Source organism: Maylandia zebra, linkage group LG19 (assembly GCF_041146795.1).
Source record: "Maylandia zebra isolate NMK-2024a linkage group LG19, Mzebra_GT3a, whole genome shotgun sequence".
Classification (NCBI taxonomy): Eukaryota; Metazoa; Chordata; class Actinopteri; order Cichliformes; family Cichlidae; genus Maylandia; species Maylandia zebra.
In genome coordinates this window covers 23,239,819-23,255,383 of record NC_135185.1, presented here as the reverse complement: position 1 = coordinate 23,255,383, position 15,565 = coordinate 23,239,819, and the positions used below count along the sequence as shown (strand labels likewise).

General features: G+C 36.5%; 2 protein-coding genes across 16 annotated transcripts in view; one reads left to right on the top strand and one right to left on the bottom strand.

Annotated features, from left to right (window-relative positions):
- The window catches only part of LOC101473745 (uncharacterized), a 29,506-nt gene extending 17,696 nt beyond the window's left edge, over window positions 1-11,810 (top strand). For 4 of the 15 annotated variants that reach the window (XM_076877516.1, XM_076877512.1, XM_076877526.1 and 1 more), the window contains 31 exons: window positions 220-309; window positions 604-669; window positions 934-981; window positions 1,219-1,260; window positions 1,357-1,404; window positions 1,500-1,568; window positions 1,670-1,717; window positions 1,821-1,865; window positions 2,157-2,195; window positions 2,278-2,346; window positions 2,503-2,550; window positions 2,799-2,849; window positions 2,988-3,032; window positions 3,389-3,427; window positions 3,510-3,572; window positions 3,682-3,729; window positions 4,588-4,677; window positions 4,962-5,027; window positions 5,407-5,451; window positions 5,634-5,684; window positions 5,823-5,867; window positions 6,245-6,277; window positions 6,355-6,402; window positions 6,531-6,590; window positions 6,728-6,772; window positions 7,256-7,303; window positions 8,905-8,952; window positions 9,275-9,316; window positions 9,404-9,448; window positions 9,528-9,563; window positions 9,684-11,810. In XM_076877516.1, the coding sequence (XP_076733631.1) occupies window positions 220-309; window positions 604-669; window positions 934-981; window positions 1,219-1,260; window positions 1,357-1,404; window positions 1,500-1,568; window positions 1,670-1,717; window positions 1,821-1,865; window positions 2,157-2,195; window positions 2,278-2,346; window positions 2,503-2,550; window positions 2,799-2,849; window positions 2,988-3,032; window positions 3,389-3,427; window positions 3,510-3,572; window positions 3,682-3,729; window positions 4,588-4,677; window positions 4,962-5,027; window positions 5,407-5,451; window positions 5,634-5,684; window positions 5,823-5,867; window positions 6,245-6,277; window positions 6,355-6,402; window positions 6,531-6,590; window positions 6,728-6,772; window positions 7,256-7,303; window positions 8,905-8,952; window positions 9,275-9,316; window positions 9,404-9,448; window positions 9,528-9,563; window positions 9,684-9,769 (1,646 nt within the window). In that variant the 3' untranslated portion in view covers window positions 9,770-11,810. The remainder of the gene's footprint in view (window positions 1-219; window positions 310-603; window positions 670-933; window positions 982-1,218; window positions 1,261-1,356; window positions 1,405-1,499; window positions 1,569-1,669; window positions 1,718-1,820; window positions 1,866-2,156; window positions 2,196-2,277; window positions 2,347-2,502; window positions 2,551-2,798; window positions 2,850-2,987; window positions 3,033-3,388; window positions 3,428-3,509; window positions 3,573-3,681; window positions 3,730-4,587; window positions 4,678-4,961; window positions 5,028-5,406; window positions 5,452-5,633; window positions 5,685-5,822; window positions 5,868-6,244; window positions 6,278-6,354; window positions 6,403-6,530; window positions 6,591-6,727; window positions 6,773-7,255; window positions 7,304-8,904; window positions 8,953-9,274; window positions 9,317-9,403; window positions 9,449-9,527; window positions 9,564-9,683) is intronic. The other 11 variants (XM_076877515.1, XM_076877514.1, XM_076877513.1 and 8 more) reach the window with 11 other exon arrangements.
- A 1,907-nt stretch (window positions 11,811-13,717) lies between these two features.
- On the bottom strand, window positions 13,718-14,861 carry fabp7a (fatty acid binding protein 7, brain, a). Its single transcript, XM_004540323.5, has 4 exons — window positions 14,701-14,861; window positions 14,410-14,582; window positions 14,204-14,305; window positions 13,718-13,972 (listed from the first exon to the last, which is right to left on the bottom strand). The coding sequence occupies exons 1-4, from the start codon at window positions 14,771-14,773 to the stop codon at window positions 13,922-13,924; spliced, it is 399 nt and encodes a 132-aa protein (XP_004540380.2). The 5' UTR covers window positions 14,774-14,861; the 3' UTR covers window positions 13,718-13,921.
- Between the last annotated feature and the right edge of the window lie 704 nt (window positions 14,862-15,565).

The window sequence follows — 15,565 nt, the reverse complement described above, 5'->3', positions numbered from 1 at the left end:
ATGTCTCTATCGAAGAAAAAGAAAAAACTCATTTGACTCATTACAGTAAATATCTTTAAAACGTTGTTTGTTCTTTTGGATGAATGTTGTTGACCCGTAAGAAGAATAGTGATGTATAGTTTTCATAACAATATAATATTTAGATGCATTTATTTTGTGGGGAATATAATTAATCCGTTTTCTAAAAATGTTTAAAGCAGCTTTTCCTTTTTACTTTAGAGCCCAAAAAGCCTGTAAGAGGAATTAAAATTGTCAAGAAGGAGGTTGCATCTGTTCTTAAGAAGGAACATCTCAATGTTACAAAAGCAGGTGAGACTATGCTGGACTATTGGTTAATATATGTAAGGCATGAATCACCGCATTTTCTTGTTTTCTCTGCAATGTGTAAGTTAAAGCTATTCTGAGGGAGATATAATGCCTCATTGATTTTTCAAGTCATTCAAGAAATACATTTAAGCATGTTCTAATTCGTACTTTGTTTGCTGACACTGACAGTGTAATGCCTAATGAGAAAAGATTTTCATGCGGAATATAAAAAAATTAAAAGAAAGTGTTAATGCATAAGTAACAATCTTTAGAAATCGATGTCTTATTTTCCACTAGAAGCAGCTCCGAAGGAGCCTAAGAAGGAGCCAACGCTAAAAGTAAAGCCTACACCTGTAAAACCAGGTAAGGTAAATATGATGATGGAGTTGAAACACTGAAAATTAAACTCAAACAACACGCCAAATCTAAACATATTTTCATATTAGAGCATAAAGGTAGCACTAGTAAATAAAAGAGGTAATGCTGCTAAGCTATTACAGTCTCTGCAGCACTTTACTGATATTTTATTTGTCTGTTGCTCAGTTTAATAAATTATATGGAGCAGTATACTTAATTACTAGCAAATTACATATTCTTATCAATTCCTGTGTTATTTTCTGTTTTTAGATGCTGAGGTTACAAAAGAAAGAGTAAAACGAGCTCCTTCAGAGAAGGGTAAATATACTTACCTTTATGACAGTGTCAAGACTTAAAGGCAGAAGAGTCACAGGTCTATGGAATTAAGTGGACACTACTACTGACACCTGCTAACTCTTATGGAGAATGTTCCTGTGCATCCGTTTTATGAATATCACTAACGATTACGTTCCAGATGTTTTAAAATCTGAACTGTAAAAATAACCAATCAAAGCCAGAGTTATGGTAAGTTTATGCACTTGTGTTGTGTCACAGAAGCACCAAAGAAAAAGGCTAAAGCACATCCTGCAAAGAAAGGTAATGTTCACATATTACATTGATAATCTTCTGATCACCAAAAGATAAAATGATTGCATTATCCTGCTGTTAAAAAAATGTATTTTTCATATACAGAAGCTGTTGCTCCAAAAGAAAAGCCCAAACCAGCGATCTTGGCTAAAGGTAGGTGTGGTGCATATTTTGATGCACAAAGAAACACCAACTTAACTATACAGGCTGCATGCAAATCTCACAAATAGTTGTTTTTTTCTTGACAGAACAACAAGGTACTGCTAGAAATGCCTCACTGGTGAAAGAGAGGGTTAAAATTGTGCCTATGAAGAAAGGTAATCTACTTTTATTTTATGTTACACTGATTTCAGATTTTTGCATCCCACTGTTCCTAATGATATTCTCCGTAACCTGATGTCTGTTCTTTGTTCATCAGTGGTCAAGATGCCAAAAGAGAAAGTCAGAGCTGTCTCTGCAAAGACAAGTACGTACAGTATATCATGTCAATGTCAAAGATCAAAATTTTAATAACATGAAAGAGGTCTGGATGTCATACTGAGCATCACGTTCTGTGTTTTTAACATCAGCTGAGGTTTCAAAACAGAAGCTCAAACCAGTTGTAACCAAGAAAGGTAAGAAACAGTTATCATTGAGTTTCAGTATTGTCCTGTCTTTCTCCCCTGAGCCTGGTCCTGCTGGATATTTCATCCTCTTAAAAGCAAGTTTTTCCTTCCCACTGTCGCCAAAGCACTTGCTAATAGGGGGTCATCGGATTGTTAGGGTTTGTTTTCTTTGTATTATTGTTGGGTCTTTACCTTACAGTATAAAGCACTCTGATCCAGCTGTTATTGTGATTTGGGGTTGTATTAATTAAACTGAACTGAATTATTGTGTAGCGCTGAACCTAAAATTTCTTTACTTAGAGCCAGCTCCAGTTAAGACAAAACCAGCCCCAGCTAAAGGTAAGCTGATGCTAACCTTTCCTTTAAATAGTTTTTGAAAGTAATCAAGCTTTTGATTTTCACACTCTTTTCTCTGTCACAGAGGCAGAAGCACCACACAAAAATGTTACTCTAACAAAGGAGAGGGTGAAGGTGGTGCCACTGAAGAAAGGTGCATCTCTTTGTTTAAGCAGCTGTTCTTGTGTGATTACCACCATGCACTGTTATTATGTTGTTGTTGTTGTTTTTTTATATATATTTTTACAATTATTGAATACTTTCTGAATGTTTCCAAACATAACCTGCCAACTTTTTTCCTCTCTGTTAGTGCCTGTAACTCCGAAAGTAAGAGCCAAACCAGAACCAACCAAAAAAGGTAAAAATAGTGACTGAACATTTTACTAGTCAAATAGTATCTACCAATACTAATACTAATTCCAATACATAGATTTAGAACTTAACAATGTTTTTGAATGTGAAGTTTTTGTATTTCTATGCACGTTTTTGTATTTTTTTTATACAGCATCATAGTTTGGAATAATCACCTGTGACTGTAATAATAGAAACCAGATTATTGTCCTCTGCAGTAAACTGGACCTTATGTTTTCTGTTGCTATTGTTTAGAAGCTGAGGTTCTTAAGAAGAAGAAAGCTGAGCCAGTGACTCCCAAAAAAGGTATCCTTTTAGCTTTTCACCTCTTTCACAGGTCTTATTTTTCTTTTAATTATCTAACAGGTAGAACAGCAGTATTTCAGTGGTTTCTCACCTTTTTATAAATATAATTCAAGTTAATTGGAGCATTTATTATTCTAGCAGCTGTTACCAAGACAAAACCATCACCTGCTGAAAAGAAGAAAGGTATACAGCAGAATCGTGTGTTGTTTTGCTGTAGAAACATCACACGCAGCACTGTGCTGATATTAATTCGGTCATGTTCAACCCACGTCACATCACGACTGATTCGCTGACATGTAGCTGCTGACGATATGCTTCGCTGACACATGATAATGACCCAACTAAAAATGCTCAAAGTATCATAATCTGCTTTTATTTTGCTTAAATTATTATGTTACCGCTGAGTTTTGTTCTTTTCAAGTTGGTCATTTTCATGTTTCAGCATTCTTCAATACATGCTTGATTGACAAACTAAGTATGAAAGCTGTGTCACAGTGTCTTATTTTCTGCAAGACTGAACCTAAAATTTCTTTACTTAGAGCCAGCTCCCATTAAGACAAAACCAACCCCAGCTAAAGGTAAGAGCAGACTTAACTTTGTTAATCATAATTTTAAAATGTACTCAGGCTTTTGATTTTCATACTCATTTATCTTTGACAGAAGCACCACACAAAAATGTTACTCTAACAAAGGAGAAGGTGAAGGTGGTGCCACTGAAGAAAGGTGCATCTCTTTGTTTAAGCAGCTGTTCTTGTGTGTTTTTATACCAACTTTCTAAGTTCAGAATACTTTCTCAATGTTTCCAAACTCAAACATTTTTCCCCTCTGTTAGTGCCTTTGACACTGAAAGAGAGAGTTAAACCAGAACCAACCAAAAAAGGTAGAAACAGTCATATATGAGAACATTTTGTATTCAATTTTAATTATTTATCTACAGTACTGTGCAAAGGTGTTAAGCCGCCACTCATTTCTATATATTTTGCTTCCAAAGAACCAGACTATTATGGAACTTTTTTTAAGTCCTGTGTCTTTTCCCCTCACCCCTCAAGGGGATGACCCTTTGACCGGTCCAGCTGAGCCTGGTTCTGCTGGAGGTTTCTTCCTGTTAAAAGGGTTTTTTTCCGTCCCACTGTCACCAAAGTGCTTGCTCATAGGGGGTCATCTGATTGTTGGGGTTTTCTCTGTTTTCTCTGTATCATTGTTGGGTCTTTACCTTACAATATAAAGAGCCTTGACACAACTGTGGTTGTGATTTGGCGCTATATGAATAAGTACATTGAATTGAATAAAAAGGCACCTTACTCAACTTAACTCCAGGGTTGACTCAATGTTACGGCTACACATATCAGACAATTTGGCAAATTATCTTTAGATCCTTTGCTTTCGATCAACCAGAACACCCGTATAGGTGCTGGAAACTTTATTAATGGTCTGGTGTAAAAACAAATCATTTGTTCTAATTTTTTTAGTTAAATCTACAAAGAAAAAAGTTTAAAAAAAATAAATAAATAAAAGCACAGTACTCTAGATTTTAACAGTCAGACTTTAAACAGCATTTTATTGTCTTTAAAACAGTTTTTGGTTGTTGTTTTGGATGACTGATGTGGACCTGTAAGAAAAATTCATTAGCATTAGCTGTACTCACACAGAAGGAAACCTACATTGAGCCTAAAAGGGAAATGGACTTATAGGCTTTATTTGTTTTGTGGAGGATAAAAATGTTTCCTTTTCACTTCAGATGCCAAAAAGCCTGTAAGAGGAATTAAAATTGTCAAGAAGGAGGTTGCATCTGTTCTTAAAAAGGAACAGCTCGATGTTACAAAAGCAGGTGAGACTATGCTGGAATACTGTTTAATGTAAGGCATGAGACACCACATTGTCTCGTTTTCTCTGCAATGTGTAAGTTAATGGTTGACGATATAGTGTCTCATTGATTTTTCAAGTCATTCAAGAAATACATTTAAGCATGTTCTAATACACACTTTGTTTGCTGACACTGACAATGTAATGCCGAATGAGCCTAAAGACTTTCATGAGGGATATAAAAAATCAAAATAAAATTTTAATTCATAAGCAACAATCTTTAGAAATCAATGTCTTATTTTCCACCAGAAGCAGCTCCCAAGGAACCTAAGAAGGAGCCAACGCTAAAAGTAAAGCCTACACCTGTAAAACCAGGTAAGGTAAATATGATGATGGAGTTGAAATCAATGCCCAAAATCTAATAAAAGTCAATATAAAGAGCCTTGATGCATCTGTGGTTGTGATTTGGTGCTATATGAATAAATAAACTGAATTGAATAAAAAGGCGTTGTGGCTTCACATAACAGACAACTTGGCAAAACATCTCTAAATCCTTTGCTTTTGATCAACCAGGAGACCTGTAGAGGTGCTGGAAACTTTATTACTAGTCTGTTGTAAATTAAATCATATCCTCTACAAAAAGTGCGAAAAATAACACAGCACAGTATCTAGATTTTAACAGTCAGACTTTTAATAACATGAAAGAGAATTTGAATTTTATACTGAACATGAGGTTCTGTGTTTTTAACATCAGCTGAGGTTTCAAAACAGAAGCTCAAGCCAGTTCCAATCAAGAAAGGTAAGAAATAGTTATCATTGAGTTTCATTGTGTCTCTGTAACACTGAACCTAAAATTTCTTTACTTAGAACAAGTTACAGCTAAGCCAAAAATGTGTTCAAGCTTTTGATTTTCACACAATTTTCTCTGTCACACAAAAATATTTTTCTGAATGTGAAGTTCTGTTGCTATTATTTGTTTAGAAGCTGAGGTTCTTAAGAAGAAGAAAGCTGAGCCAGTGACTCCCAAAAAAGGTATCCTTTTAGCTTTTCACCTCTTTCACAGGTCTTATTTTTCCTTTAATTATCTAACATGTATAACAGCAGTATTTCAGTGGTTTCTCACCTTTTTATAAATATAATTCAAGTTAATTGGAGCATTTATTATTCTAGCAGCTGTTACCAAGACAAAACCATCACCTGCTGAAAAGAAGAAAGGTATACAGCAGAATCGTGTGTTGTTTTGCTGTAGAAACATCACACGCAGCACTGTGCTGATATTAATTCAGTCATGTTCAACCCACGTCACATCACGACTGATTCGCTGACATGTAGCTGCTTCGCTGCCATGTGATAATGACCCAAGTAAAAATGCTCAAAGTACCATAATCTGCTTTTATTTTGATTAAGTTATTATGTTACTGCTGAGTTTTGTCCTTTTCAAGTTGGTCATTTTCATGTTTCAGCATTCCTCAATACATGATTAATCAATAGATTGAGTTTATGCACTGTGTTGCTTTAGTTTTGCAATTAGCTATCAGTGATAACAGTCATCACTCTTCTCATATGACCTCTTTTCTTCCCTTTCTCTTTAGAAGCTGAGCCTAAGCCAGTTCCTGCTAAGAAAGGTGAATTGCTTACAATCCATGGTTATTATTTATTAAAGTGAATTATTATTAACACTTTCATGCTTTTTTTTTATCAGAGCCAGAGGTTACAAAGGAAAAACTGAAACCAGCTCTTGAAAAGAAAGGTATATGTTTGATTTAAACTCTTTAAATAGTCACATATTCTATTTCTGTTATAGATCATACACACTCTATACTGTTTAAGTAGTTCTTTAAAAAAAAGTTGAAAATGTTATTTTTCCCTGTTTTACAGCTCCTAAAGCAGAGGTCGAAGCAAAGAAGGAAAAGATTAAATCCCTTCTAAAGACAAAAGGTAGACTGCCATTGTCATCTGCATGTAGATGCTTTTTATTATGTAGTACCATTAGAAAACTATCACAAAATAATGATAATGGTGTAGATAAACACTGATTATCTTTACATATCATACCTTTTTGTTTTATTACTCAGAGCCAAAAGTACCAGAGGTAAAAGCAAAACCAGCTGTAAAAAAAGGTAATTTATAAAACTCTTTGGTGTTATGGGCAACAAGTAGAATCATTGTTTTGTTCTTTAAAGACTGAGCAAAGACTTATCTAGGAATCCTCTATAGAAGAAATCTACCAGTGGATTAGATTTAATGTGCAAAAACAGATCGTTGGCTCTATCGCAGCCACATCGACCCCCGAATACTCCACAAAGTCAGAAGCAAACCAAAGAAAAGTAATTTCTACTAAGGAAAAGGAATGTTTTGTATAATTAAAATTACATAATAGGCCTATTTCATATCTGAAAAGATGACAAAACAAACTAAAAATGTGTTCTGGCTGTTTGTAGAATGGACTAAATCAGTAATTTAAAAAAATAATTGAAGCTTTCACACTGCAGAAAGTGGTTTGAGCTGCTATGAGTATTGTTTAAAAGTAAGCTAATTGTGGCTTCTGCAGTAAAATTCTTCAGGTTGATTGCTAAAATCTGACCAAAGTTGTTCTTTTACAGAACTGGAAACACCTAAAGAAAAGGCCAGGCCTGCTGCAGTAAAGAAAGGTACAGTGCAAAGTTTTACACTTTACAACATGAAGGCCCCTCTAAATGTAGATAAGTAACTTAGAGGGGAAACAGCTAGTTTGCTTATAAAAATTAAGTAACCGTTAAACACGCTGCTGCTGATAGTTGAGAAGATTTTCTTGCTGGGTGTGAAATAGTCAACCAGACATCTAAGTAAAGAGCTTCAAATGAAAATCCTAAATTAGCAAAGATTATAGGCAACTGAATGGCCAGCAAGGAAATGATCTCAAAGTTATTTAATCTGCCATCAATAAAATATTTATAGGTTGATGTAAAAAAAAAAATGCTTCACAGTAATTTTTACACAAAGCATGCATGCAGGTAATTAGCACAAATCTGAGAATGTACTGCCACTTTCTAATAAGGCCTCATACATAAAGGATTTATAGGTTGTAACTACTAACTTAATCATGAATAAATATTTTCTAAATAATTTCTTTAAAAATGATTTATGAGCTATGCTTGGAGAACACAGAGTCTGAGAAATCTGGCTGTTGATGTATTTCGTTATAATTCTGTTATGACAGTTGACAAAACGTTATCAAAATCTGTAGTTAAACTATAAAACCAAGCAGATTTTCATCTATATCACACGTGGCTCTTTTTTTTTATTAATTGCGAATTTAAAAAGCCACGTTTTCACAACCTAGCGCTCCCAAGTTGTTGTTGTTGTTTTTTTAAATATATGCTGTCACCAGACCAACAGACACTTTATTAGATACACTTTGCCAGTACCATATTAAGCTCCACTTAAGTGCAGCCCCAGACTCAGTAAGGTGCTGGAAACACTCCTCAAAGATTTTGGTTGACGTGTTAGCATAACAGTTGCTGCAGTTTTGTCAGCTGTACATCAATGATTTAAATCTCCCATTCCACTACATCCTGAAAGTTGTTTATTGGATTGAGATCTGGTGGTTATGGTGGCCGTTTGAGTACAGTGAACTCATTGTCAAGATCTGAGCTTTGTAACATGGCAAGTTGACCTGCTGGAAGTAGCAGACGGTGGGCAGATGGGCAGACGGTGGTCATAAAGAGATGGACATGGTCAGTAACAATACTTAGGTAGGCTGTGCCATTTAGGCAATGTCCAGTTGGTACTAAAGTGAAAATATCTCCAATACGATTACACAAGCAGCAGCCCATTCTTCTCCATTCTGGTCCTGGTTTGAACTCCAGAAGGTTATCTGCCTATATGTCTAAATTGCTGCCTTGTGATTGGATGATTAGATATTTGCTTTAATGAGCAGCTGGACGGATGTACCTAATGAAGTGAGAGTGTATATACCAAGCAGTAGCACATTATAAATCTTAAAGGTTACTTTATTAGAAAGTGGTTCTTCATTTAACATTTTTCTCTGAGCTTACTGGGCATCACTTTTCATTCTGCGCATTTGCTTTTCATAAGCGTTTTTAAGTCATTCAGTTGCATTACAACTGCAAAAAAAGAGCCCTCTACCCTTTACTGAAATTTTCAAATCACTTATTTTAAAGCTTCACCTTTTTCTTCCCTCCAGTAATTTTTATGCATAAATGTTGTGTATTTCATGCCTGTTTGTGTTTGCTTCACATTTGTGAAACAGAGCCTCGTGTTTTAAAAGAAAAGATAAAGCCCATTGCAACAAAGAAAGGTATGCAGTCAGCTTGGAGAAACTAAAATAAATGTAGAACACGCAGTCACTATTACTGAGTTGAAACTGCTGTTTGATTAATTAGTGAACAGGGTGAAAATAATCCGCGACTATCTTAATATTCAGATGTTTCTCAAGCGAAATATGTTTACACAAAATTCACAAACATTTTCCTTTTAAAAAAGAAAAATGTTGTGTTTTCTTTTTGAGAGAAAACACATTTAAATTATTCATGTAATAATAAATTTTTATGTCAAATACATTCAAATTAAACACTTGAGAAAAAGTGTTTGACTTTTTTATGTCTTGCTGCCTTTTACAGAGGACAGGGTTCTCAAAGAGATACAAGAGCCTGCAAAGAAAGGTTTGTTTGTGACGCCCTTCATTTCTGAGTATTCAAAAAAAAAAACTACATTACAGCTTTTATTGACTGTATGCAAAACGTTTGCAGGAAAAACTGCTGAGAAGAAAGCTGATAAGGAGGAGAAAGTTAAAGGTATCACGTTGATCCTGTAATTTAGAGTCATATAACACTTTATTGATTTGTAGTTAACATTATGTTCATATTTTAACAGTGGAGCCGTCTCTATCGGACAGCTTTCTCATGGAAGGTACGTGCAGATTTTTAGAACAAAATGTTGCAGAGCGCGCAAATTTCAGGCATTTTTCTCTCCAAATGCTAAAGGAAAGGGAAGGAACATACTGTTCTTCGCTGTTTTACCTCTTTACAGATGAGCTGCCCTACTTCCAGTGTTTCTTTGTGGATGAGGACGAGGCCCAGTTTCCGTTTTACGCCTTCTCGCCGCTGCAGATTTGACACGTCAGTCTGTGGTCTGACATTTACAATTTAGTCAAATTACCGATAAGGACGAGGTCACTTCACACCCTGTACTGTTGAAACACGGGTGATGCTGTTCGCCTTCAGCAGAAATCTCTGCACAGCAGAAGACGACAGGTTATGAGATGGACCGTTATTTTTCTCTTTCCAGAATTGGTTGAGCTCTCATACCAAATACATGCAGTCAGTGTCATTCCTTTTCTTTTCTTTTCTTTTTTTAATATTTTTTTAAGTAATAATTTCTTTTGCATATTTTAAATAGAGCAATTTACTATTTCACTTCTATGGATTCAAAGCCTTTAATATATTTACAGCTTACTTTATTTTCTCATAAAAGGTCCAGAAAATGGTGCAGTATTTTTAAAGTAGCTACAAAGTGTAGAGTAGTTTACACTGTGAGGTTAACAGGGTACAAAACTGCCACAGTTGCTACTCCAAGACAGACCTTCTTAGCCCACATTTACTTGAACAGTGGTTTGCGTTGTAATTGTACATCTCTGTGGCGTCTTTCTTGATCATGTTGCTCATCCCACCCTTTATAGCACTTGTTCATGATTCATTCTCAGTTTCCTATTGTTCTTCCCAAATGGAGACACAACAGATATCATATCATTACTGAATGACTTTTTTACCTTTTATTTTTGTTTTATGCATCAAAAGGAATGACCATGCACTGTATATGAGAGCTCCCAATCTTGCTACCTGAAACATTTAAAGTCTTATCAAACTGTACCATCTGGATATCTGCACCAGCTCCTCGTTATTATATTGGTGCTAGTAAGAGGCATTGCCTAAAATCTCAGAATGAGGATTGAGTTCAGTTTTTGTTCCTTTCAATCTATCAAAAACATCAGCAAATCAAGCGTCAGATTTATTCTGCAAATTCCTTGATTGACCAAAATCACACTGTAGCTGACTTTGGTCACTGCTGTTGCACTGTGTGCACACAGTAGAAGCTAACGTACTGTAGAAACCTATAGAGCAGGTTCCTTTAAACAAGAATGCAATCAATATTGCCTAAATATGCTATGGCAACATTAAGATAATATTAATGACAACTGTATAATGATATCTCAGATTCATGCTGCTAAAATGCAGCATAATACAAACAGGATTTCTGTTATCTGAATATCCTTTACTTGATAATGTCTGATGAACACAAAAGCAATGTTGGCTGAGTCTAATGTCAAATTTTACATTGTTGATTGCACCGGCACACCGTGTGATCACATTATAAGTCGCTGCAGAAGGTGTCACATGTTTGGACAGGTGATCTCAGATGTAAAACATTTCTCAGTCTGCTTTTAGCAGCTACGTATGGCTACATTGTTGCATTTGCTCCATATGTTGCACAGAGAGCAGTTTTTACATCCTGTGTCGCTAATCCTGAAGCTTATATATAAATCTGCTTATCTTTTAAAATGATACCAGTGCACACTTTGTCAGTCTAGGAATAATGAAAGCTCACACTCTGCAGCTCTCAGTGAGCTCAGAGTTTAATAGCGATTCATGAACTGATGAAGTTTTGGACACTTTTTACAAAACAATTTTGATTATTGTCATTATTATTATTTATGGTACCAAAAGATAAATAAACTTGTTTAAACTGTATATTAATGACTCACGTTTACCAGGTGAACATGTGCAATACTTAGATCAGCGATCAAAGCGCATTATGTTAGTCTAATAGTCTTTTAATGGAGTATGCATGATGTGTGTGCCTTTGTTTTATGCTCTTATATTTTTATGTGGTTTCCTAATAGCGCGAACACTTGAAGACAGGAATCAGTGAATTTGATGATGTGTGCCAGTGTCACTGTATGGTGTCGCTGACATCATACACACTGTGTTAAAATGCTCTTGATGTAAATAGTTAAATATACAGAAAAACTGATTGTTTTATCCCTGATTCATTATTCCTGAAGCGGCTCTTCATCTTCAGTAAAAACCACAACGTGTATCATTTGTCACTTAATCCCTTGCGAATAGAACAATTAGGCATTAAAACATAGCAATGCAAGTGTTTTGACTTTTCTTTAAGCATACCAACATTTCTAACACAAAAATGGGCTGACGTCGTTTTTATACTGTATACTTTATGTTTAATGCATGAAGTTTTTTTGTAACTATCTAAATGAAAGTATTTCAGTATTTCACCTCAAATCGAGATAAGTATAAAGAAAGGTGTCTGTTGTGCAGTAGGGGTCATCTCTGGGAGCAATTTTATTTTTTCCTGTAAGAAACTAGGAGTCATTTCAGGATCGGGCAACTGTATCTGACATGTAGGAGAGAAAGGAAAGGTCCAGAAAAACAACCAAGCAGAGATCAAATTCACCGGGAGACTAAACGCACGAGCAATGAAAAGCATTAGCGAGACGGGACATCGTGGTGTTTCTTTTCATTGTTGTGCTGCTGATACTCACATGTACTTCCCTGTTAAACCCACTGATCCCGGCGTGATGAATTCCCTGCAGGACTGACCATGTGATTTCAGAGAGTTGATGGCAAAACATTGTCATCCGGCTAATCCCCAACCTAACCTCTAACCTGATTATAGACGTTTTTAGCATCAGCAGTAAAGAAAAAGTGTAGTTTTAATCCATTTGCATAAAACAAGTGTTAATCTACTTAAACTTATTAATAAAAACTGACTTTTCACCTGAATTTCAATGATTATTAATATTAAATGTAGTGAAATTTGATTAAAACCCATTAATACAAGGCTAACCTTTATGTTATTAAGCCTCACAAATTATATTTATTACTTCAGGGTCTTGCCTGTGTTCTCAATGGTAGCTACACTCCTGATCAGTGTGTTTAAGTTAAAGATTGTAGCAGTTAGACAACTGAACCAAAGAGGATATACAGTAGATGGTCAGGTCTTTATACTCTATTTCCCTAATAAGGCCAGGGAGGGGTTACTACAGGTCAGCTTACACCACTGACACAGATTCCTCACTAAGAGGAAACTCCCGCTGCTCTCCCAGAGTACAGCAAACACTGCAGACAGAAGACGCTTAACTATTATCTGTCTTTGTTTCTGCTACACAGAATGCGATAATCTCCCTTTTCTATGTGATTATGCCACTGTGAAATATTGAGAAAGTAACTCCCCGTGAGCTTGTCTTCTCACTGCATGCAGCCTAAATGGTTTTCAGTGTTGTATAACTGGAGCATAAAGACAGACTTTAAATCAATTCATCTGGCCACTGCTAAATGAGTTCCACTCCAGTTACCACAGCTTCTTTGTGTTACGGCCTATTCAAAGGTGGCCAGAAACTGAACAGCGTGTGTGTTGAGATGAGAAGAATGGCCACATGTAGTCAGTGTTCAGTAGGCTGGACACAGCACAGAGCTGAAAAAGGGAGGCTTTAGCATCTTAAAATGTAGGAACTAAAACAGTGTTAAATAATATTTATATTAGAGATATAAAAACCCACAGCTGGACAAAGGTTTGCTGGCAAACTCTAACACTAGAGTGACTATTGCATCCAAACTGTCTACATCCTGCGTGGTGTCCTGTCTTATCATCACACCAGTGGCAGCATTTAGTCACGGTTGGTCCGCACAGCATCGAATGATGCTTCTACGTAATGACACCACAACTTTAACCGGATTATCTTGAGACGAGTGACATCACCACCCCCACCCTCCCCCTAGCTTCTCGCCATCTCTGACCATCTGGGGGTTACTAAAGGGCATTCACACAGCAATTTCAATGGTCAGACTGGCCGCTGGTGCTGCATGGTCGGCTCCAGCCTGCACAGTCACCCTGCAGCTGTCACCTGTAACAGACTCTGACGGGGACTGTTCCCACGATTGAAGCAGACATATATGAGCAGAAATGTGGAATTGCATTCAAAGGAAAAATGCCGTAAATAAAAGTGAGTAGTCTGTCCTGTTTCTGATGAACCTTTGAGACATTGAGAAAGTTTAGCCCAGAAGTTTATTTTCCCTTTTGTTGAGGCCTTCACAAAAGATCTTACAAAATATTTATCTCATGTTCAAACAAGTGCAAATCACAGCAAAATGTCAAAACACTTTTTTTACTTAAAAAATAAGAATAATAATAAGGAAAACAACATTTCCTGATAGCTGGAATGATTTGCTCTTTCAAGTAGATGTTGAAAATTAGGCTTTCTCATACGTGCGGACAGCCTGGACTCCTTCAAAGGTTAACGTCTGGAGGCAGAAGAAAAAAGAAAATCTGTTTTAGACAGACTGGCAGTTAACATTAGCACCTGATTATTCAGCAAGTATTTCAGTCTGTTGCAGTCATATGTTATGAGTTGCTGCATATATGCAAAGACAAGGTGAGGCTGGTTTACAAATAAACCAGCCTCCCTGCAGAACAAGATGCTTTCAAAGGCCTCTTAAAAACTGATGTAATCCCAGCAGAACAGGCGGTCTTACCATCACCATCTTCCCATCCTTGATTTCTCTGACAAACTTGGTCTCTTTGCCATCCCACTTCTGCACATGCACAAATTTATCTCCATCCATGGAGAAGGTCGACTACGAGCAGAAAAAAAAGAACCTTTTTTTATTTTTATTTTTTTATTTCGGACCAGCAGAAGGAAATCATCAGTGATCACACCCTCAAGTTTTACATATCTTACTTTGACATGCCGGTCATCAGGCGTGGTCTCATCAAACTCCTCTCCCAGCTTGGCAGAGAGCTCAGTGTTCCTGAAGGTGCTCTGAGTTTTCACCACCACCTTGTCTCCATCCTGGCTGATCACTACAGTTGGTTTGGTGACATTACCCACTTGTCTCGTGGCAAAGCCAACGCCTGTCAAAAAAAAGTTTAAATAAAGTAAAAGTTTAAAATAAAAGTTTAAATATTTAATAAATGTAAAAAATTTAAAAAAAAATCACGGTAACTGTACAACAGGCGTTTTTTTGCTCACCGAGTGCCTTCATGTAGTCATCAAAGTTCTGGCTGTCGACCAGTTTCCATGTAGCGCAGAAAGCCTCAACCATTTTTGCAGATGTTGTTGGTCCACTTCTGTGTCACACTGTCAGAGTGTCTCTTATTTCCGTGGATTAAATCCTGGAGCCGCAGAAGCGGGCCCGCCCCTCTTACGAATACGATAACGGAGAGTGGTTACGTAAGCAGTGGCGCGAAATCCTGATTGGATCTTCCCGAACACTTGAAGACTGTGATTGGTCAAAATGGAACGCGCTGTCTCGGTGTTAAAGGTGGGACGCTCAAAAAATCTTGGAAGGGCGGCAGGGTTGTCACAGCGGGTAGTTTAGCTAATATAGCGGATTTTTACATAAACTACAAAGAGATTTGAACCAGGGACTCTCGGATGTTGAAATATATATAAATATAATAATTTCCCATTTCAGCTGCTCCCTTTTGTCATAGCAGATCATCTACCTCCATCCCTATCCTCCTTTATCATACAAACCCTCTTTATAGTCTGCTTCCTCTGTCCAGAATATGCACTATTTATGTAAATATGTCGTAAAATGTGAGAACATGTAGAAAAATGACCGGCATCAGCGGTTTTGTAGTAAACTGTGAATGAGTACTTTGGTTGTTGTTCATATCTGTCTTTTTGTGCCTAGCGGCTGAGGCTGCAGGTATTTAAATACCTCAACTTTTTAGATTTTGGTTTATAACTAAATTTAGTTTAAAAACAATTAGACATAATCTCCCACAGCCTGTGGTGATGATGACCCTGCAATAGCTACTTGTTGTAAAAGTCACAGGATCCTCAAAGCACTAGGGTTTATCCTTTGTTATCCCACTGGATAAATCCATAG

Coding starts and splice junctions, on each gene's coding strand:
- fabp7a (XM_004540323.5), bottom strand. CDS start 14,773: ATGGTTGAGGCTTTCTGCGCTACATGGAAACTGGTCGACAGCCAGAAC. Junction 14,583..14,700: donor TGACTACATGAAGGCACTCG/GTGAGCAAAAAA, acceptor TTTTTTTGACAG/GCGTTGGCTTTGCCACGAGA. Junction 14,306..14,409: donor CTGATGACCGGCATGTCAAA/GTAAGATATGTA, acceptor TTCTGCTCGTAG/TCGACCTTCTCCATGGATGG.